Source organism: Prosopis cineraria, unplaced genomic scaffold, assembly GCF_029017545.1.
Source record: "Prosopis cineraria cultivar Desert tree isolate PC_DT_omini unplaced genomic scaffold, ASM2901754v1 PC15, whole genome shotgun sequence".
Classification (NCBI taxonomy): Eukaryota; Viridiplantae; Streptophyta; class Magnoliopsida; order Fabales; family Fabaceae; genus Prosopis; species Prosopis cineraria.
The window spans coordinates 5,120,132-5,143,778 of NW_026555346.1; the positions used below are offsets into that span (position 1 = coordinate 5,120,132).

At 36.5% G+C, this 23,647-nt stretch overlaps 2 protein-coding genes across 2 annotated transcripts; one reads left to right on the top strand and one right to left on the bottom strand.

Annotated features, from left to right (window-relative positions):
* The first annotated feature begins 6,248 nt into the window (after positions 1-6,248).
* Positions 6,249-10,396, top strand: LOC129294652 (leucine-rich repeat receptor-like serine/threonine-protein kinase SKM1). Its single transcript, XM_054933099.1, is given in 4 exon segments — positions 6,249-6,968; positions 7,121-8,655; positions 8,658-9,716; positions 9,802-10,396. Coding segments are annotated over 3 exon segments (2,862 nt in total). The 5' UTR covers positions 6,249-6,968; positions 7,121-7,196; the 3' UTR covers positions 10,146-10,396.
* Positions 10,397-13,938: 3,542 nt separating this feature from the next.
* On the bottom strand, positions 13,939-22,074 carry LOC129294646 (homeobox-leucine zipper protein ATHB-8-like). Its single transcript, XM_054933093.1, has 19 exons — positions 21,675-22,074; positions 21,360-21,578; positions 20,641-20,800; positions 20,436-20,536; positions 20,258-20,348; positions 19,816-19,911; positions 19,600-19,713; positions 19,426-19,509; positions 19,172-19,327; positions 19,020-19,094; positions 18,493-18,599; positions 18,222-18,414; positions 17,650-17,835; positions 16,973-17,053; positions 16,727-16,861; positions 16,285-16,610; positions 14,830-14,929; positions 14,514-14,663; positions 13,939-14,277 (listed from the first exon to the last, which is right to left on the bottom strand). Exons 2-19 carry the CDS (start codon positions 21,575-21,577, stop codon positions 14,131-14,133), a joined length of 2,520 nt encoding a protein of 839 aa, XP_054789068.1. The 5' UTR covers position 21,578; positions 21,675-22,074; the 3' UTR covers positions 13,939-14,130.
* Between the last annotated feature and the right edge of the window lie 1,573 nt (positions 22,075-23,647).

A 23,647-nucleotide genomic window follows, 5' to 3' on the forward strand; every position in this document is an offset into this window, starting at 1 on the left:
TATTATAAATATTTTTTAGTATTTTAAAAGAAATTATTATAAATTAATAATATTAATTATTATTTAAGTCTATTTATTATTTTATAATATATAATTTAAATAATATTATTATTTGAAATTATTTTTTTAATTGTGATTAAGGTGGTTTTATTACCTAACATTATGAGATTTGCCTATAAAAGGCAATGCTTGCCACAGGTTCAGAGAGAGCCTTGATACTCTCGGGTTTTCTCTCCTTTTCTGTTATATTAGTTCATTGTGTAGTTACCTGAATATGTTCTGTGAATTTTTATTGTTTTATGTCTTTTCTTTTAGTAGGAAGAGTCTGTTTAATTATGAGAAACTGCCGCGCGATCAACCCGGTGTGGCAGAATAGCTCTTAAGGACAGTGTCCTCGAGTACGACTCAGACTAAATTTCACCAGTTAATGCCAACAATTTTAAGAGTTATCTCCATCATGCTAGTCTTATTTAGTTGTACTAAGCTTGGTGGGTTTAGATCTAGTGGAGGTGTACGGTGAGTAAGTGAGTTTCAATTATGTTTATGAGCATAATTGGGTATAGGAGCACATGCACATCATTTTAGGTGTAAAGTTGCGGGATGCATACCACAATACTAGCGGAAGAACTACTCACATTGATAGCTGGGCACACCATTTGGTGTGGAGATTCAAATTGATGGTAGCCAATGAAAGAGACACGTGGATCTACTATTGCTGAACTAGTTACCCAAAGATTATTTCAGCCATCTTGGTTTTTTGCCTCGCCAGTTTGTGAGTATTCCGAGAGTACTCAATTATGTGGTTTGGTCTCTTTATTATTTGCTTCATTAGGTGAAACTGCAAAACTTGCAACTCTACATATCATGCAACGTAAATGTGCATTGATTGAGGAATAACTTATTATTTAATCACATTAAGATATCTTCAATGCACGATTACAAATGAAGGTCTTTACTATGCATTTTTTCAAAATTCTTTTCTTAGTTAAATCATCAGTGGCTTACGATTCACCATTCCTAATGTGAGATATTATTGGCTTTTATAAATAATTAATGCCATTAAAGGGGTTGAATTATTTTGGGAGCAAATGTTGATATGTGATCTATTTTATGACTATGAGTGTCATAACCGTGATTAGTCATAATTGAATATATGCTCTTGAAGAAAATATGAAACCCATTTATGCTTTGGATTTTTCTTTTTGGGTTGGTTGACATTTAATTTGCAAGGTTGCTAAGCTTAATCAATTGTTGATTGCTTATTATATAAATTCAAGTGAAATTCAATTTGCGTTTTTCTTGTTTTTTTTGGATGAAATTGTTGTTAATTGAATAGACTTGCGAGTCTATATTTTTAATGCTGCAATTGGCTTTTCAAACTGCCGTTGAAAAGCTAATATATATTCCAGCGAAGTTTTGAAATTATTAGCTTGAATATTTGATACACATGTATGGTGTTTCATCATTTTATTTGGTGCTATCATTAGAGACATGATATGAGAAGGCTTTTGCTGATTTGTCCATAATATGGGAGCATGTGTGGGAGTTAATATGTTTATGGTGGATTTAAAAATTATGAGAAATTATAATTTAATTAGAATGGGAGAAGGTTATATGACGAGATTCTAATTTAATTAAAATTATTATTAATAATTTATGAAAATATTTAAATATTTTTCATATATGTGGTTGAAATATACTTGAAAATGTGGGGGTGTCTAGCAAAATTATTTTGCTTTATTCTAAAGATTGTGTTGTGCCATATGGTTAGCCTCATTTTATAAATGCCAAGATAGTTCTACACTGTGATTCAAAGAAAATATTATATGGAGGCTTTGTTATTTGCATAAATGCAAGAAATGTGATTTTGTGTGGCTTGCAACAAGCGTTATGATGATGGCACAAATTTAATTATTTATCTAGTGTAAATAAATTTATTTTAAATAGGTGCATGATCTATTTGTTTTGGCATAAATATTCATTATTGTGGATAATGATTTATTTATATGTGTTATGGTCTATATGAGAAAAATAAAATATTTTTTTAAATTATGAGATTGTGAATAGTGGATCGTTGTTGTATAAAATACATGGATATTAATTAAATTATTTATTTATGTGAGAAAATTCACTAGTAAGTATCCACCCTTAGTGGTGATGAAAATAAATATAACAACAGGATCATAGAGTTTATTACTTTAAAAAATCTAACACTTAGTATCAACGAGTATTCCCATAATGCTAAAATGGTTAAAAATGAAAATGGGATGGTTTTATTGCTCAATCTATATATGCACATACAAACTTTAGAGAGTTTGCCATTGATTAATATTAATCCCATGATATAGTTATGTTGCATGAAGATTGAGCATATCAAATAGTCTCATAAAAGGACGAGTCAATTCCTTTGAGAGATACCATAAATATTGGTATCATGAATAATGAATTTTCATTGTATTAAAATAATACAATGATGTTAATTGAATTTTATATTCAAATGAGAAAAAATTCATTAGTAGCCAAATAACATGTTATTTGAGCCAGAGTTTATTACTCTGAATTGGCTAATAATAAGACTGAGTAGTTAATAAACTTCTCAATAAATATTTTATTATAAGTAAAATCGACACAAGTCATGTCGATGATTTGTAATTGCCAAATGGCAATAGTTATTGTAAAGAGAATAATGATATAGGTAAATATCGATTGAGATACAATTAAGCATGCTAAAAAAGAAAGTTATTTCAATCAATTAGGTGAGATCAAATGTAAATCTAATGGATCCATTAACTAGTCCCTGGGAAAGAATTTTAATTATTCAAATGTCGAGGGGAATGAGACTTAAGCCAATTTAAAATTAACGATGATGGCAACCCAACTTTTGTGATTGGAAATTCCATTAAGAAGGTTCAATGGGTAAAAACAAGTCACTTGTTAGTTTTGTTAGCACTAAATTTTTTGTCCCTTCTAATGGCTTGAGAAAGCGCTAAAATACATTGATTGGAGGTTGAGCAAAAGCTCTTAGTGTTTTTCACAGTCCTTATAGATGGTGTATTCATTACAGATACACTTGATGAAAACACCTATACAAATATGGAGTGGGGTTGCTGCTATGAGATCGTGGCGAAATTTATATAGCATTTGTTAAAACTAGGCACGCGCATGATCGATAACGTGTAAAACTGCCTTAACAATGAAATTATAGGGGTAAAATGTGACTAATAAGACCTCTAGTACACGACTGAGATCTGTTCATTCAATAACAAAGTTACATCAATTTTTATGTGTGTTAAATTTTATTGGTCTAGGTTTGGTTCAAGCCCAAAGACATCAAATTCGAAGTGATTATCTTCCGTGTGAATAACTCAAATGATAGTGGTCTTTTTGATACATATGGGGGATTGTTGAAATTGTGTCAAAAAGGAAAGTCCCATATTGCTCAAATGAATGGAGGCCTTAATAATATATACTAAGGTATGAGCTTAGGCAAAGCAAATGGGCTTAGAGAAAAAGTGGGCTCATGTAAATACAATTATTCACACACGAGCTAAATGTGGTATCAAACAGACTGGGCATTTTTTTAAAGTTTTGAAAACTATTATGTGGAGTTATAAATTATTTGTATAAAATAGTTTTCAAGAAAATTTTCCTTCCTTTTAAAATATGTGGGGGATTGTTGGATATTATAAATATTTTTTAATATTTCAAAAGGAATTATTATAAATTAATAATATTAATTACTATTTAATTCTATTTATTATTTTATAACATATAATTTAAACAAAATTATTATTTGAAACCATTTTTTAATTGTGATTAAGGTAGTTTTATTGCCCAGCATTATGAGATCTACCTATAAAAGGCAATGCTTGCCATAGGTTCAGAGAGAGCCTTGATACTCTCAACTTTTCTCTCCTCTTCTATTATATTAGTTCATTGTGTAGTTATCTTAGTATGTTCTGTGAATTATTATTGTTCTATGTCCCTACTTTTAGTAGGAAGAGTCTGTTTAATCTTGAGAAATTGCTGCACGATCAACCTGGTGTGGCGAAATAACTCTTAAGAACTGTGTCCTCAGGCGCGACTCAAACTAAATTTCACCAGCTATTGCAACATCCCTCTCCTGTCTGAATGATCAATAGGGAGGGATCCAAATTATATTCATCATGAACTTGACAGTCATAAACGGTATATCAACGTATGATGTTTATATATAACTAATTCAATTTACAATAAACATGTCCTACCAGAGTTAAAAAGAGATGAAGAGTAACATATAGCTTCATTTTACTGATGCGATATAATATTGAAATAAAAAAAAAGACACTTGTTTACAAAAAAGGAAAAAGAAAAAAAGACGCTTCAGGAATATTTGGTCGTTTTGGTGAATTATTGCGTTTGTATGCCAGTTGCCAGGTTTATTCGGGCTCGTTGAATTAGTTTGATGAAAGTAGGCCCCCCCCCCAAAAGAAAAAACACTATTAATTGATAAAAAACCCTCATAAATAAGATTGATATTTTGCATTTAATGATTATCATGCATGTTTATATTAAAATAGATGAAACCTCTTTTCCATTGACACAAAATGTCATCAATAAAAGATCTAGAGTTACAATGAAAATCAAGGTGTGCGTAAAGAGTCAACTCTGGCAAATTCCATTAACACAACATATGTCGCCGACAAACTTAAATTGGGTGCCATTTATCTGACTTATATAAGGTATTGCAACACAATTAAATATTTTGGCACGACCTAAATGGAGCTAAGTGAAGTGTACTGTGAACATCAAAATGTGTGCGTGCATGTGAAAGATCATAATGAACTACTTTAACTTTATTTGAATAAATTTGCAGGGTTGATCGTGCGTGTGTGTGTGTGTATTGATGTGCATGTGGATCCTGGCCAGACTACATTCTGATTATATGGAGAAGTGTTTTTGGATGGGTTTCATGTGCATGATTAACAGAGATATGGACTATAATTCATCACTTTTTTGGATGAACCTTTGGGGTTTTGACACCCATTCATATTAAAAAAACAAGGGCTTACGCCATGCGGTGCACAATTTTGTTCATCTTCCCACTAATCCATCTCTGTGATTGGCGAGGTAATCACCATCTTGGAAAACTCTTTATCCTATAATTTTAGATTGTAGTGCTCCTTTAAAAAAAAAGATATTTTACAAGGGTTAACTTCATTATATTCTCTTTGAAAGTGAATAAGAACTTTTATGTCAAATAATAGTGCTCAATCTGCCAAAGAAATATTAAAGATATAGCTAAGCGCTTGAACTGTACCACTAAATAAAGAACATGAAGCCCTACAAATATCAAAGACAGATTTCAGACCCTTATTCAAGGGGAATTGGTCGGCTCCACGTCATGCAAACCTCGACCATTTTAAGGATGAAAGCAGCACTATTTTTTTGGTGGAAGATAATATACATGCTATGGTAAAACACAACACATTAATCAATGCGTACGTAAGTCCAAGTGAAAGCACCAATCATAGTCTTGGACGGTCATGCTCTTTACAGCATATTGGCATTTACTCACTTTTCTATATTAGGAATCTATGAGGTGGCCATAGATGTTTTATAATCAATGAAAGCTCATCCCAATAATATACATGAGTCCGATAAAAGTGCTAGAAAATTTATTTATTGTACGGAATGGGATATACTCCGGAGTCCACCGGACAGGCATGACTAGATTTTAAGATGGTGGATGCGTGAGTGCTCTAGCATACCATAATCAAATGATTAATTAAGCTGAGTATATATGCCATAGATATATATGCACTATAAATTAAAATATATCAGTGCAACATTAGGAATATGATAAACTGGCAAGCTGAGTTCCATTGAAGATAGTGGGAAAGAAGGACAGAGAGTGAAAAGGAAAGAAAATGGAGCGGGGAAGAGGTAGGCGTGACAGATATGAGAAGAGCGGATAGATACGAAAATTTGGATGATTAGAAGTGTAGAACCCTAGAAAAGCACGCCGAGTGTGAAAAAGACTGCACACTGTATATTCCTTCGAGAAAGACAGAGTAGGTCCCCCAGTGTTCAAAGCACGCAGGTGATCAAGAGGAAAGTGAGGGGTTAATTAATAAAGTGGATTTATGTGCGCACGAGTACTGGTGAGTGTATATAACGTAAAGACTGGACACTTTTTCTTTACATGTTCTTCTCCTCTATCCTTTCCGTTTCTTTTCCTGTTCAGCCGCCCCCACTGCTTCTGCTCTTCCCTCTCGGCCTCTTTCGTAACCTTCCGCTCTGTAATGTGTTATTTTCTACCTGTACACTTTTCTGTGCTTTTATGAGAGCGAGGATCAACATGAGTATCTATAGTCCAAACGAAAGGTGCTAAACAATTTTTCCTCATGACATTCAAATGAAGGAGAAAAGCTGATCTATGCTGCAACCTCGTGTTCATCTATGCATATTACATGATCTGCCCCCATTCCTATATTCACCGTCGACTTAATCGTTTGGTCTAAACAGTGTGTGTGTGTGTGTGTGTATACATATATATTTTCACCGTCGTCAAATGTGCAAACTCGACCTTCGACTTCGAATATCTTTGCTTCCAACGGTTACAGATAATTCTTGTCACTATCCGCAGTAATGGAGTGTCAGTCAAAAGAGTATTTTGTTGGTAATCCGACAAAATCAGAGCCTTTTTCCAACATGTGTCCCTGTTTCCCTTTCAACGTTCGTGTTTCAAAGTTGTTATATCTAAAAGAGGTCAAGGTGCAGTTTCGTAATTATAAACCAACCCAATGCCCCATCGCAACTCTCCCCACCTTCCATCTATTTAAGCTCACATTCATCCCTCTCTCTCACATCCTTCCAACACACTTGAAATAGTACTACTGTTGTTCTATCTTCAACTTCTACCGTCTCTCTCCCATCGATCCTTCACCACCCAACACATCACTTGTCTCTCCAATTATGAATTTTAGGTTCGTATAACTCAACGGTTTAATTTTTGTCCTTGGTCATGATTTAACTTTCATTTCATTCTGGTTGAAGTCTAGCCCATTATCATTCAATTCTACAATATATAATATTTAGAAAGTTATTACTCACATCTTAATATGCGGTTATTTTACAGCTTGGGATCCGGGAAATTCATAACAAGGCAAGGAAGTAACTGATTCACTGGAGAAATCTAATTCTGGTAGCTTGACATGGCCAAAGGAGTTCATCAAACGTTTCCAAAGTCCCTCACGTTCATGTGCCTCGTTATTCTGGTGTTCAACCTTCGCTCCTCACAGTCACATGGAGATCATGAGCAACTGGAAATTCAGCTTCTGTTATCCTTTAAAGCTTCTGCCATGGACCCACGTCAGTCTCTTTCCAACTGGCTCAATTCTTCAGCCTCCTTCTGTAACTGGTATGGCCTCACCTGCGATCACAGCTCTTCTCACGTTAACTCCATACAACTCTCAGGTAAAAACATGTCCGGCACGATTTCCTCATCCATATTTCAACTCCCGAACGTTACAAATATCGACCTCTCCAGCAATCAGTTCGCTGGTGAACTATCTTTCTCGTTCCATTCGTCTCTGTCGTCACTCCGTTACCTTAATCTTAGCAACAACAACCTAACGGGTTCGTTGCCTGAGTTTTTATTTTCTGTCTCGTTTTCCCACCTGGTATCCTTGGATCTTTCAAACAACATGTTTTCCGGGACGATTCCTTATCAAGTTGGTTTGCTTCCTGGGCTGAAATATCTTGACGTCGGCGGAAACGTTCTGGTGGGAGGAATTCCAAATTCCATCACCAATATCACAGGTTTGGAATATTTGACATTGGCTTCGAACCAGTTAGTGGGCGAAATCCCACGTGACATAGGTGTAATGAAGAGCTTGAAGTGGATTTACTTGGGTTACAACAACCTCTCCGGAGAAATCCCAAAGAGCATAGGAAACTTGTTGTCTCTGCAACATCTCGACCTCGTTTACAACAATCTCACGGGATTCATTCCCGAGTCTCTTGGAAACCTCACCAATCTTGAGTTCCTGTTTCTCTACAAAAACAACCTCGCAGGCCCAATCCCACCTTCCATTTTCGACATGAAAAAGCTTGTTTCGCTTGATCTCAGTGATAATTCTCTTTGGGGAGAGATTCCTGAACTTGTGATTAATCTTCAGAGCCTGGAGATTCTTCAGCTTTTCTCAAACAACTTTACCGGAAAGATTCCGAGGGCCTTAGCAACTTTACCTCGGCTTCAAGTTCTTCAACTGTGGTCCAACAGGCTAACGGGCGAGATTCCAAAAGAACTGGGAATGCATAACAACCTCACTGTTTTAGACCTCTCCACCAATCAGCTTTCAGGAGAGATCCCCCATGGTTTATGTGACTCGCGCAATCTTTACAAGCTCATTCTCTTCTCCAACGCTCTTGAAGGAGAAATCCCCCACAGTTTGAGCTCTTGCACAAGCCTACGGCGAGTGCGCCTCCAGAACAACAAACTGTCCGGCCAGTTACCGTCGGAACTCACCAAACTGCCGCAGGTATACTTGTTAGACATGTCTGGCAATAAACTTTCCGGGAGGATCAATGATAGGAAGTGGGACATGCCGGCGCTTCAATTTCTGAACTTGGCTAAAAACAAATTCTCAGGAGAATTACCCAACTCTTTCGGAGTAACGAACTGGAGAACCTGGACTTATCGGAGAACCTTTTTTCGGGTTACATTCCACCTGGTCTGGGAAGCTTACAAGAGCTCGTGCAGTTGAAGCTTAGCAGAAACAGGCTTGCCGGTAGCATCCCAAATGAACTTTGTTCGTGCAAGAAGCTTGTGTCTTTAGACCTCAGTCACAATCAACTTAGCGGGCAAATACCCGTAAGTCTCGGCGAGATGCCAGTTCTAGGGATGCTTGATCTGTCTGAAAACCAATTGTCAGGTGAAATTCCTGAAAGTTTAGGAAGCGCGGAATCCCTCGTAGAACTCAACGTATCCTACAACCATTTTCATGGGAGATTGCCGTCCACAGGAGCTTTCCTTGCCATCAACGTCAGCGACGTCGCTGGGAATGACCTTTGTGAGAGTTATAGTGACAGTAGAAGCGGTTTGCCGCCCTGCGCAAATAGAGAAGATAATAAGAACCCATTTTGGTGGTTTTTTCTGTTTGGTCTTGTTGGGTTCCCGCTCGCTGCTTCTCTCATTGTCTTCATACGCAGAAGACAGAACTTGGAGGTGATCAGAAGGGTGGAAAATGAAGACGACACATGGGAAATGCGCTACTTTGACTCCAAGGCATCAAAACTCGTCACCATCCACGATGTGTTATCTTCTGCAAAAGAAGGAGTCATAATCACTAAAGGACGAAAAGAGACAATGCAATTCGAGGTGAAAGAGATGAGTGACTTGAATTGCTTTTGGGAAGACATTGGTAAGCTTCGGCACCCAAACATGGTTCAGCTGAAGGGAATATGCAGGTGCGGGAAAGGAGGGTACTTGTTATACGAATATGTGGAGGGAAAATATTTAAGCGACGTCGTTGTAAGTTTAAGCTGGGAACGACGAAGGAATATTGCGCATGGAATTGCAAAAGCACTGAAGTATTTGCATGCTCATGGTTCACCGTTTTCTTTGGTAGGCGAGATGTCACCACAGAGAATTTTGGTGGACGGAAAAGATGTTCCTCGTCTCGTGTTGCGCCCTCTGAAGGCTTCCATTTCTTCACCTTACGCTGCTCCAGGTACTGATAAATTCGATCAATATTTTGCCATTTTCATTTTAAAGTTTTTCAGCGATTAATTAACGGGTTATTCAATACTTTTCAGAATCAAGGAACGAGAAGGAGGTGACTGAGAAGAGTGACATATACGCATTCGGGGTTATTCTGATAGCGTTATTGACGGGAAGAAGCTCAGTGGACGCAGAAGTGGGCATGCAGCACGAGAGCATTGTGGAGTGGGCCCGTTATTGTTATTCGGACTGTCATCTGGATACATGGGTCGACCCTGTCATGAAGGGCGGCATATCATCGGCAGCTCAAAACGACATCGTTGAGATGATGAACCTGGCCCTCCAATGCACGGCCACTGATCCCACAGCTAGGCCGAGCGCGAACCACGTGTTCAAAACCCTACACGCCCTGTCAGCTTCCGCATCGTCCCGTGTTTAACCTCCATCCTCACCCTTTACAACAATATATTGAATTATATTCTGTTTGTTCTGTTACTCCTTTTTCCTTGCTCTCGATGATGGATTTAGCTTCTTCTTCTTCTTGTTTTTTGTTAGTTTGATATGAAAGTTTTAGCTTCCCACAACTAATATGTTGAGTAACAATGGGATTGCTCTTTAAATTTGGGATTCAATGCTTAACTAGTGTAAATCATAATAACAATGCGTACGCCTTAATTTTTGTTCTCTTTATTTCAAAGTAACTATTGCTTTAGAATTTAAATTTTATTCTATTTTGAAGAATCTTTTTGCGCCAGACAAATTTTGGGGAGATGGTTGGAGCTTGTGGATAGTGAATAGCAGCTGCGAGTAACTGGAATTGCACAAGTTCCACGTTCGAATTATCAATGTCAATATAACAATAATAATACCAATAGCCTATAGATATGTGACATACAGTGCGCAGACACACACATTGAAGAGCTGGCATGTCCTATTACAATAGGAGAATATAATTACAAGGTGACATATTTTCCTTGTTCGTGTTGAAAAAAAAAAAAATAGAGCCTTTTAGGAAGGTTATGATTATATTATAGGATTGATAATTGAGGCAGTGATTAAATTTATTCTCATTGTCCCTTACTTTATTCACGATGATGATGATGATGATGATGATGCAAGTTTGAACATTTCATGATGACTGCACATTCACGACATCATAGAACCACACGGGTCTGCATAATTTGCTCGACTCAACTTGCTATGGCCTGCAAAGATGGATACATTCCGAGCAGATCCAGCAATTCATTAAAGTTGTTTACCCCTGCAAGCCAAACCACTTGGTGATGCTTCTTGATTTTCTCCCTTACTAAACCTAGCCAGAATCGGGATATAGCTAGGTGGGTTCAAACAAAACGAATCATCTTTAACGACGATCTGTGCTTTAGCTTATGGTGAAGCAGAAAATATGATCCAACTCCACTACTGGCGTGGGGCAAAGTATCCTTCCACCTATACAGGCTGAATTAATCTGACTTTCTTACTTGTGACCCACCTTCTTTACATGCTATATTGATCGATGATACTGATCTCTCTCTCTCTCTCTCTCTCTCTCTCTCTCTCTCACAGAAACAAAAGTTTTCCATATTTCATGGGCTGAGTAATGATGGCGGTGCGAGAATCCTTGGTCTGTTGGGTTGAGTCACAGGTGATGGAGGGGCAAGAAGATTCCATCAATGAAGAAGAGGGTGAGCATAAAAATATAAAAACCTGGGCTGGCCCGGCACGGATATGATTTCTTCGCAGCGCTTTCTTTCTTTTCAAAAGCTCCCCGAGATATCAATTATAACCCTCGGAGACCATGCAAAAGGTTCCTTGGCCTCATTCTTTCGACTCCAAAAGCCCCTTTTCTTCTGAATTTTTCTCTGTTGAACTCTCTCCCTCCCCTCCCCCTCGTTTACTTTGGCTAGCTTTAGTAACAGTTACGTTTGAGATCGATGTTAACGTCTCTGCCCATTTTCCCCAACTGCTTTTTGGTTTACTTTGTTGACTGATTGATTTATACATAAGTGCTTGCATCAAACAATATGAGACAGCTAGCTAGCTCGTAGCTTTAGTTTTAGAATTTCGATGCAGAATAAATCATAATGATTGGGACACGTGCAAAGTGGAAACCCAGTAGGGGATACTGCAGCTAGTAGCACATTCTCCCACAAGACAATGCAGAGGGTGAAGTTGGTAAATGAACAGGACGACAAGTTTGTGAATTGACTTTGGTGGTGCATGGAGCAGCACTCGTGCTCATTCAATGATTGCGTTTTTGACTTCATTGCCTCGAAGCCCATCTCATGGTTTACGCCAATCTCCTGTCTTTCCTTCTGGTTACCCCTAGAATTTAAGATCTCTTGTCATCCTGTTGAAACTTCTCTTAAAGCCGTTTTGTTTTTTGGTGGTTCGTGTTAATTTTCCCGCATCCATCACATTATGTCGAAGATTTTTTTTTTTTTTACCGCAAAGATTATTTTCCTTCGAATAAGAGAAAGAAAAATATAATAATCATAGCGTCTTCAAAAACTCTTCTGTTCTAAGTTATAAAACACATTTATAAGTTAAAAAAGAATAAATTTTCATTAATTATATATTTTTTTCATTTTGATTTATAGAAAAAACTATCACTTTTTATTTTTTTATATAATCAAAATCACATATTTCAATAAACATTTATTACACATTTTTTAAATTGTCCTTCATAATTTACATTAATAAAAAATAATTAATGCATGTTTTTATTGATTAATATAGAATATTTTAATATAATTTTTTATTTTTAAATATACTTATTATGGTTAACTAATTTTCTTAAATTACGTGATACCGTTTTTTTTTTTATATAGAAATGGAGGGAGTATACTCATTCTAATATTAATATTCCCTTCTTATTATAGTTTCTCTCTGTTTAATGTTTCACAAATAATTAAAAGCTATATTAAGTAAAGGATATTTTTAAAAATTTATGATTATATTTTAAACAATAAGATTGTACTCCCTCAATCTAATAAAATTGCACATACCAATAAAATTATCTTCATATTTTAAGGCATTTTAGATAAAATTAAGCATACTAATAAAACTCATTAAATACACTTTATAATTTTATCTTTTCAAAGAAAAAATAAAAAATTTTAAAAATATTCTTCATCTAATATTTTATTTGTAAAAAATATTAAAGAGAAAAATATAATATTAAAAAGCACCATTAATAAAATCATATTTTTATTAAAGTGTTTTGTATTTGGGATGTTGAATCTTCTAAAAATTGTTTTATAGTTTGGGACAGAGGTAGTGAAATTTATTTAATAAGTTTGATTAATATAAGCAATTTTATCTAAAAATATCAAATGCACTGGCATGAAGTGATTAACATAATTTAAACAGCATTTATTATTATGACTAGTTTCGTCGTGCTTCTGTTTACATTCGTTATTACACATGTTGACCAGAGAGAACTAGTTGCATATCTATTGTCTCTTTTCACTATTCACATATTTTCTCGAAAGCAATCCTCTTCCAGGCATGATTAGATATTCATTCTAGTAGTGAATTAATTTTGATTAATTATCTAATTTTATTTCTTTTAAAATGAATTATGCATGTTAAAGAAAGTTCCAGGTTGCCTGTACTCTATAAGGTATGAAGGAGGTTAAAAAAAAAAAAAGAATTTCAGGTGTGGGAGAATTTCATTCTCATGTATAAACTGTGACAAGTCTCATCATGACTATATAAGTTCCCAGAAAAAGGAAAAAAAAATCAGGCACGCCCTGGGCAAGTTTAACGATTATCTTTTCAGTGTTCTTAATTAGATTGACCGTATTTATAAAATGTTTTTTTTGTTTCGTAATAAATAAAATATAATTATTAAACTAACTTAGACAATAAAAAATATTAAACATTTATTTCGGAGCTTCATGGAATCTTGAAATCTGGAGTCGAATAGTCGACAAAAATTCCCTCGTAGAGAATGACAAGACTTGACAAGCGAAGATTCATATTAGCCATAAGATTCGTTAACAAATCGTTTGGTGAGGCTAATCAGGGCGTTCCTCGTGTCATTCACCCTCCATATGAACAAGTGTAGTTGCACACTCGCTCAATTATGAGCCTGGGCCTCTCGTATCGTATGATTTAAAAGTCTACTGCGATCCGAAGACTTCGAGTTGGACAAGGAAGAAGAAACTCGCTTCCCTCATCCACAGGGCTGTTAGACAACGCAAAAAGGACAGATGCAAGAGGCAGAATAATGGAATATATATATATATATATATATAGGAGCATTATAATCAAAAATTGAAGGCATGCCCACATTAAGAAAGACAGTACTGCATGCAACATTCTTGATATTCTTCCAAGCACAAATGAAGAGGAAGATGCTACCCTGCTCTAGCCTCTACTTCCCTAGATAGATTCTATTTACTATATTCTTTAAGGTGTCAAACAAAAGACCAGTTGATGAACATAAAACAAATGCATTGGGCCATTTCTTCTTCGTTCGACACTTTCCATGCCACTGCTCTCTCATAGGACACTGGCCTCCCCATGCTAGATAAGCAGATGCCACCTTGCATGCACATAAAACCCTGCATCATCATAAGAGTAACTCTTTAGAATCTGAAAGCACCATTTATCTCCCAAGTAGATAATTATGGTCCCACCGTCCCGGCAGACAGTGAGAACGACGTGGCTAAATTTTATCGTAAAAAGAACACAAGAACTATAGAGGTTAGTGTAAGCATGTTCCCGCATTTTATACCATCTCCTTTATCAGAACCAACCACACATTTACTTTCATCAGTCTTGTAAAAAAGCAATATACCTGCTGCATTATATGTGGGAACTCTGAGTACAGGATTCTCTTTCCACTGTCGTCAAATATTTTTTCCAGAGTTATGTCTTGTAGAGCCACCAAAGTTGTCTCAAGCATGTCAAGTCCAGCTTGATTAGCGAATGTGAAAGTGGGTAATGCCTGGAAAAATCATATCAAAAGCTATACTATCGTAAACATTAATGTTATGAAAGAAAGCAAGAGGAAAGGAAAAGGGGCAACGGACAGCAGGAGCTTATACAGTATAGGACTGATATCCAAAGGAGGAAATTGTTAATAAAAAGTAAAAGATGATAAAGAAAATAACCTTTAAAGAGCAGCACATGACCGCATCTGAGTGATGCCAAAGGGATTTGAGAATGGATTCACTGCCTTCACTTTTTAGCAGTTCTACCCCTAGATAGCATCTGCAAGGAATGTCGACGTTTAAAATATAATGGACCTTATTACACGATCTCCAAAAGGACAAAAAGTCCCAAGTACTGATCATCATATGTGAAGTTTCCCACATAATTTACAAAATGCGTGGATCAGCCTTAATGCCACACATTTTGCAGTTTAATGACATTTTATCAGAACTCCTTATCCAATGTATTCCGCTACAGGCTCATCCACACATTTTATCATTTTGCAGTTTGCCTATAATGTTTGGATAACATTCTAACTAAGGTTGAGGTAGTCCAAACTTAAGTTGAGATGTTTAAACCCCAATTAATCATGTTTGGATGACCAAAAAAGTTCAACCAAGGTCTGGGTCTAAATGAGCGTTCTCACCGAAGCTAGATGTTTTGCTTTACAACAAGCGTTCTAATAAATGAACGTTGGGGAGCATTTAATACCTTTTAAATTTCTCTCACTCTCTCTCCATTATCTGCTATTTGCCCCAGCCAGTGAGCAACTCCCAAGCCTTCATTGCTCTCATCCCTTACTCTCCCAAGCCTTTATTTGCTTCCATTTTATATATTTACTCACCCGCACTTTATATGTTTCCATTTTTCCCACTTCTTCTTATTTTAATTTATTTTCTTAATTTACTTTTTTTAATGTATTGTTCCTACATAATTTTAAAAATAATATTTCTTAATTTCATAAATAATCAAATCATCTTTTTATAATTTTCTATCATTTCTTAATACTCCCATAAAATCCAAAGAAGTAAACATATCAATTGAATATTTATTTTCTATGAATATTTTGTAATTTATGAATTTATTTTGGCTTTTCATAATTGAATATTTAAGGTTTTTTATTTATTAATTGTAATTTTAAGTTTATTATTTTTTACTTATTAATTAGTCAAAAAATATATAAAAATATATATGTTTATTTATATTATTAAATATCTAAACTGATTTTTAAATCAAATCATTCAAACAAATTTTAATTTACCTAACTAACTTTTGAAAAAAAAAAAAAATCCAATCATAAATCACATTACATGAACTCACTTTTCCTCTAACTTCAGTTGAATCCTAATTTTAATTGTCAATTTTTTAATCCAAACACACTCACAATGAGTTCCAGTATTATGATGTGATGAGCAGATATTGGCAAATGGAACTAGAGCAGAGATATATCAATATAAGATCTATTGGCAGAACTTGCTTCAAGAGGTAGTAAATCATGTTTTTCTTGCAACTTCAGGAATTTTACAGGGTTAAATTGTTTAGCATGGGACGTACAGCACCATGCCAAGAGTTTGATTGACATGTACAGATCATAAATCCACTAATCATGCAAAATCAAGGAGTTAGGAACACACCTATAGCTTTGACAGATCCAACGAGCAAGTGTTTGTGCCTCAGGAGGGCCAGGTGGCGCATGCAAACCACTACGAGAACCAAATTGCAAAGGGGAGAGTGCTAATGCAACCCTTTGAACAGATGCAATGATACTGCGGACATACTGCCGGGCCATGGAGGCTACACTATCCTGAAGGTGCACTTCAAATGCGAACTGGAATGCCATTGTCATCACAGATTTTGTATTCCCCAAGCTACCATTATTGTCACTGCCTGCTTTGTTTGCTGTGGTTTTAACTTCAAGAGAAGAAGCAAGATCAAGTGTACGGTTTGAACTTGCAGCATCCTACACACCATATTTAGGAAAAAAATGTCAAAGGCCTTGCAAAAAGAACAAGACGTAGCTGGAAGCCAAACTTCAAAACCATTATAAACATATTTTATGTTATTCTAAAGACTTACCAAGTTAGAATTGACAGCTATGATGCGAAAACCAGAAGGTAAAATAGGTGCATCGTCAGAGAAAGATGCATCAATAGGGGCAAAAATGAGCTCTGCATATGTACCATTTGCATGCTCATCTGCTCCATTACAAAGCTAGGGACAGGTGTAACCAGAAAAATTGTTAGCAATACATGCATGGTTGGAGAGAACCATGTAGAACTACATGCAGATCACACCATTCTAGCTATTAATTGAAGTACTCACTTGCAAGAGGAAAACGTCCTCAGGTATTGTCATGTCATCCCTATAGTAACCCATGTTTTCAAGTTTAATGACCTCCATGAACTGTTTCAAAAACAAAATGTAATTTAGTTCACAATGTGCAGAAAAGTACACAGATCAGAAGAATAAGGGTCTTTTTGGTTTTGGTTCTCATTTTTTGTTTTTAAAAACTGTTTTGTAATATAATTTTTAAAATTATTTTGTAAGACAAAATAAAATAAAAATCTGTTTGGTTATGTCAATTAAAAAACGATTTTAGAATTAAAAAATAGACTAATAGTGATGATCATAGATAGTTAATAGGGGTAATCAAAAATAAAAATTGGTCAAGGTAACCATAATTTTCAATAATTTAATGCAGTGTATTTTAAAAATATGAAAAATAAAATGTAAATAACTTTAAGTTGTTTCCATTTTTTTAAAAACAACTTAAAAAATGAAAACAGTTTTAAAAACAATTAAATGAAAAATACTTATCCAAACAAATGTTTAAATTTTTTTTATTTTCAAAAACAAAAAAAGGTTTTTAGAAATAGAAAACAAACAACCCCTAATAATCTCCAAATGAAATTGGAGGAGGAAAGAATATCTAACGTTTAAAGATGATTAAAGGAAAGAAAGGTGGTTAGTTAGTTCAAGAGCAGTGGCAAAAAACTTGCCTCTTCATGCTCAATTGTGTGAGCCAGTGGCAGAATAACCTGACCCCCAAAACTTCCTGCCCGGGCCCCAGGCAAGCTACAGGGACCAGCTTTGATGGCAGCAGCTGAGTAAGCATCAATACTGCTATCAGCCCACTCTGACCGGTGCTCTCGCAAGAATCTGAGAAGAATTGCTGGAGGGACATTCTACAAAGACAGGAAGAGAGCATAAGTAGAAAATTATAGAAAATGAAGAGGAGAAAAACAACAGCAAAGAAATAAAAATTGTGGCCAACAAATTCAGATTCCAGTGGTTATTGAGATTATATACAGAAGCTGGTAAACTTGTGTCAAAAAATATGGCCAATAGAATACATAGAAGCATCCTGAAAAAAAAGTTTGAATGGAGACATTTGCAGTTTAGTTTATACTTAAAACAGTGTTAATTTCACTAAACACAATTTGCTGAAAGACAATTATTCATTGCCTTCACCTTTTTTCTTGCTCATGAACTTAATAAACGAAGTAAAGAACTTTCTTTTCTCCCAAGATCAAAATGCAGATACAACATAGTGTAGCGCTACAAAGTATACCTGTAACAGCATTGATGCTTTGGCACATAGAACAGAACTGCTCATACAAGGAAATCCATTGCTCTGAATAAAATTTACTCCCGCCATCTTGTTAGGAGATGGATTCACCAGAAGGGTTACATCATCAATGCCATCGCTTTCCAAAATGGACCAGCCATCATCTGCAAACCCATTGACAGCTTCATTGAATCCCCTGCCAAAAACAGGAGAATAAGTTTGACTACCACAATCAATTATTTCTATTAACAGTGGACAGGATACTGAGATAGACTTGCTCAATCGCTGACTAAGTGCACGTAGAGCTGCAGGCCTCCTCCCCCAGCCAGAGACATTTGGTTGAGAAGCCTCTTGAGAAATCTGCCTCAAATGACGCAAGGCCTGAATAACAATGACAATGTTACCATGAGAAGCATGAGTTCTTTAAAGTTAATGCCCACATGAAGTAGCAAGGTCTACTTGGTTGCTAGAAAGGATGAAAATGGAATGGATTAAAAAATTTAAAATGAAAATAACCAAATCATTCCTCCCCTTCATGGTAAGTATTATAAAATTCAATCCTATATACCACAAATTTGAGAATCATCACACCCTCCACAAACTTTATGAATCATGACTCTTACCCTCATGAACTAAATCACCCTTTCTCTTTATGATATATGATTCACCTATTCCTCTCCACATTTTGATCATTTCATTTTTGCCTTCATTTTTTTTTCAATTCATTCCATTTCGTTCTAGTAACCAAATAGGCCCTAATGATTTCCAGTGCAAATCATCAGATAGAAACATGAATCTTACCGCCATTGTCGTCTTTTGAGCATGTAGTGTTGATGACTCATAAAGTGGGCGCAACACTTCAGGAACACCCCAGGCCTAATTTCAAATGACCAAGAAGTCAAATTAATGAGTTAGAATAAGTTTCGTTCAGTTTATAGAGCAAGGGTACATACCTCTAGATCCATATGATCAACAATATGAATAATGGATCCACCTCCTTCACAAGGTCTAATCAGATACCCGCTAGGCAGCATGTCTGCCCTAACAAAGTGCTGCACTGGGGGCACTGTCGGTCCATTCTGGGTGTTGTTAAGTGATCTCTCACAGACCTGATAATATGTTATAAATATTTGAATTTTTGAAAGCAACTCACATGAATGTCAAGGATAGGAAAGGAAAAAGTGAGGACTCCACTATGGATACATACCACTAGACTCCCATCCTCCAAAACAGATGAGTAGCGCAGCAACCAGAAGTCACGAGCAGGTGCCAAAGTTGTTGGCGAATACAACTAACCAAGGAGGCAAATGTTGAAAATACATTAAGTAAGCAGCCAAATCTACAAAACAAGTGGCAGAGAGCATATCAGCTACAGTAATACCTGCATATAAAGCATTTCAATGGTTCCCCCATTTCCAGTGGGCATCACATTCAGAACATCCAAGGCTCGGCAATCACGAAACCACGAGGGCCTATCTTTGAGTATTTCTGCAACCTGCACATTCATTTTCGATCAATGCATCTCCATTAATATTCCAAAAAACAGAAAAAACTACTCCACTTTGAAACATGCTCAAGCGTGCCTTAGGGGACTTACCCTTGTAGGTTCCAGACCCACGAGGCCGCAAGCTCGTGCTGCCACTCCAGGGCAATCATGACAAATAGCAACGATTCCAATGGAATCCGGACCAGGCTGTGCACGTGCAAAAACACGAAACTTACATAAAATGAAAGAAAACACAAGAAAGCAGATGCAAACAGTCCAGCATTGCTGGATCATTTTTTTATGGTCTGAAATTACTGGGTTGTTGAAATAAACAGAAAACAGAAAATAAAGGGCGAGATGATGAATTGATGATGTGTCACTGAGCATAGTGTTTCGGTTGATGTAGCGGGCGAGTTGCTTAGAATGTTAGCAAGGCTAATGTACTTTACCCAATTAAATAATTAGTATATTGTTCATGTAGTGACAAAGAAAAGAATAATGCAGTGTACTCATGTGAACAGATTCCGATGAGGACAAGAAGCGAGTGGTAAACCTTCATCCCAGGCATTTGGACCCACTCCACAGCAGTTCCAGTGGCCTTCGATAGAAACTCTGCTAAGGTCTCCTCTGCAATGGACAAAAGTCTACACGATAGAGACAAAACTCTGATTAGCCATAGAGAATAGAATAGCAACCAACCCAACAAGAAACGACAATTTAGTTTCACTAACCCAGAAGGGCTGGCATCCCTTGGGGGATGCTGAGTTGTCACATGGTGCTGACCACTGGTCACCACCGAGTCACAGCTTGTGTCCGTCGTAGCAAGGGTCGCCTGCTCAAGCAATTATTCTTATGTTCTCTTCCTCGTTATGTAACCAAACTAAATCGGAAATGAATCAAAACATAAAAGAGGTAAAGAACGAAACGAAGTCTTACATTCTGTGTCTGCTGGCGGAAAAAGCTGTTCTCATAAACCAGCCGTGACACTTGCTTCTGCAATCTCTCATTTTCCTCCATGAGTAGTTTATTCATGGCCGTCAGCTTCCTGTTCACAGATTGTAGGCTTAATGATTCCTTCCGCTGCTTCTCTCTACATCTGCAATTACAGACAACATAAGGAAAAAAAATCTCTTTTTATTACAAACATACACAAACACTTCCCCTCCTCTCCAGGGGGGAATCGAACCTGCAATCTTCCTTCTGTAAGGAAGGATTTGGTCAAGCCATTGCCCAAAAAAAAAATCACATTTAACATTTTAACTACCAGTTCAGTTGCCAACTATGCAAAATCCTCCACATACCACTCAAACTCAAACAACGGATTAGAAGATGATGGAGAAGCATTAATACTAGCCCTCTGATGGAAAGTTATATACTATGGAAATATATCTTGAATGTTCATTGTCCACGGAAAAAGAAAACTACAAAAATCCTGTTACAGGAGAAGAAAAGAAAGTTTTATTTTTTTTGGTCAGAGAAAAAGAAAAGAAAACGAGAGATGAGAAGGAGAAGAAAATATTTACTGTAACGTGTCAGAAACAGGCGAATCTAATTTTGGAGTCCAAAGAGAAAGTAAATAAAGCACAGGAATAAGTCAAACATGGAGGATAAATTGAGATGAAGTGGAGACGCATATGAGATGTGGAAAGGGATACCTTCGATTCTGGAACCAAACCTTGATCTGCTTGGGCTCGATATTGGAGAGAATGGGGCATTCTCTGATGAGCTGCTGGCGACGCATGGAACTGGGTTTAGGGCATTCGTGATAAAGCCTCTCCAGAGCTTCAACCTGCTCCGGCGTGTACCGCACATACTTGCCGTTCTCCATTCCCACCTTGCTTCCCTCTTTACACCCAGAACTCACCGCCATCATCCTTCTCAAAACCCGACCAACATTCTCATTATATGATCAAAATCAGAAGGTGAGAGCTTGACATTTTCATTTTCAATTGGGATATAGAAGACCTTACCTGTGGCCCTTTTGTTTCAACTAGGACCAACGAAGCATGAGATCACGGCCCGGATATGCAAAGGGAATAAAACTGCAGAGTTGAGAGACGGACTCAGAGTTTGTCTGTGAAATAGTGGTAGATATATGGGGCAGAGGAGGAGGTACAGAGGAGTGAATAGGAAAAGCAGGGATAGATATATCGGGATTGGGATTTTGCTTCTTGGAGAAACCCCGAATAGCAGACAGGAGAATAAAATCAAGCCAGCATATTTGTTTTCACGTCATTCTTCACCCATTGCTTGTTCTCCTTTTACCTCCTTTTTGCTGTTGCGCCACTTCGCTTTTCTTGTTGCTTTTAATGCACTCCTTCGTTTTGTTTTGGCTCCTTCGACGATTGAAATGTCCTCTCTCTCTCTCTCTCTCTCTCTCTCTCTGTCCCCCCCCCCCCCTTCACTTCCTTATCCCCCACGCTGATGATTTGTAAATGGTAATCAAGGGGGGGAATTGCAACCCACACCCTCACTCCCAACGCGTGCCTTGTAAAGTGTTGCTCCACGCACAGACAGGCCAATGTGGTGGAGTATTTGCTTCTTTCGCTTTCACCTCATTTCTGGTGAGACACTCAAATGGACCGCTGACATAATTAGCTCCCCTCTTTTTGGTTTCGTTTGGGAATGAGACGAACGAGCTTGTTCATTTAATTAATCAAGTTCCTTATATACTTGTCCGTTTTGAAGCCTCAACCCAGGGGATACACTCGTATGCCACACCCCTCTTTATTATAAATTGTTCTCTCTGAATTTTTAATAAAAAAACATTTGATGGAATATTAATTGTGTTTTTTATATTATTTTTATTTAAATTTGTTAACTATAAAAGAGAATGTGATATAAATTTAAAAACTTTTTATTAAGATAAATATAAAATATATTTTATTTTTAGATGAAGTTAATGATTTAACTATCTTATTAATTCCATAATCAAATGTGTTTTATAATATAGACCATTGATTATATTGACATGCAAGTATAAAATATGAAGTCAAGTAAAACGATGCTACTTTTTAAAATTTGTAAAGAATGCAGTGTCACGGCCAAAAAAATATATTACCTATACCCTGATAATAGCGTTGGGAGCCGATATCAGGAATTGCGCGAAATAAAGAAAGCAGCAGAGGGGCAGGACAGGTATATGATGCGCATCTGAAGTGCAACACAAGCAATAGGACCGGGTTTAATATATTATATTATCCAGATCATGCAAAATTGAAATTCCTGACACGTTCATTCGCCAACAACAACAATATTTCATCCTCGGGTGTGTTTCGAGGAGCTAGCGTGTGCCATGCGTGGTTGAAGCTATAGACACGTCCAATTCCATTTCCCAGTTTCACATAAACCAGCTCTTCTTTTTTTTTTTCTTCTTTTTTTTTCTTCTTTTTTTTTTTGTATGAGAGGAAGAAAGAGAAGAGAGTACAATTGGATTCTTCGCATGCTGGATGGATTAATTGAATTTCTTATGACTCCCCGCGCCCATTTATATTGAAAAATCCTCTTCATTCCCTGACAGCCCGCAAGATTTATGTCTATTTGAAAGGAAGAGGCCACAAAAAAAAAAAAGAACTTTGTTTTGTCAGCCTGATGTAGCATTAGAAATTAGTAATAGATAAAGTCTATAATTTATTCAAACGAAGCACGCTGAAGATTCCATTGGAGTGAAAGGTAATGCAGAATTAGTCCATAGTCAACGCATACGTACACCAGCATTTACCGAGCAAACGGATCTCTCAACTTAATCGTAACTAATGCGTACCTAACTAATTTTTCGTCAGGGGAAAAATTCCGCTAATTACTGCGAAACGAGGCCATGACACAAGAGCGATGACCCGGAAGTCAATGAGATGAACCAAATTAAATTATTTCGTAAAGTCAATGTGAGAGAGGGGGGGTACTGTAATGGTGTCGTGACAGAACAACATAATTTACTTTCAAT

What these genes read in the sequence shown, in the direction of transcription:
- LOC129294646 (XM_054933093.1), bottom strand. Translation starts at nt 21,577, where the DNA reads ATGATGGCGGTGAGTTCTGGGTGTAAAGAGGGAAGCAAGGTGGGAATG. An exon ending in TCCAAATGCCTGGGATGAAG is followed by an intron (nt 19,912 to 20,257) that starts GTTTACCACTCG and finishes GCACGTGCACAG; the next exon opens with CCTGGTCCGGATTCCATTGG. An exon ending in AGGACGTTTTCCTCTTGCAA is followed by an intron (nt 16,862 to 16,972) that starts GTGAGTACTTCA and finishes ACCTGTCCCTAG; the next exon opens with CTTTGTAATGGAGCAGATGA.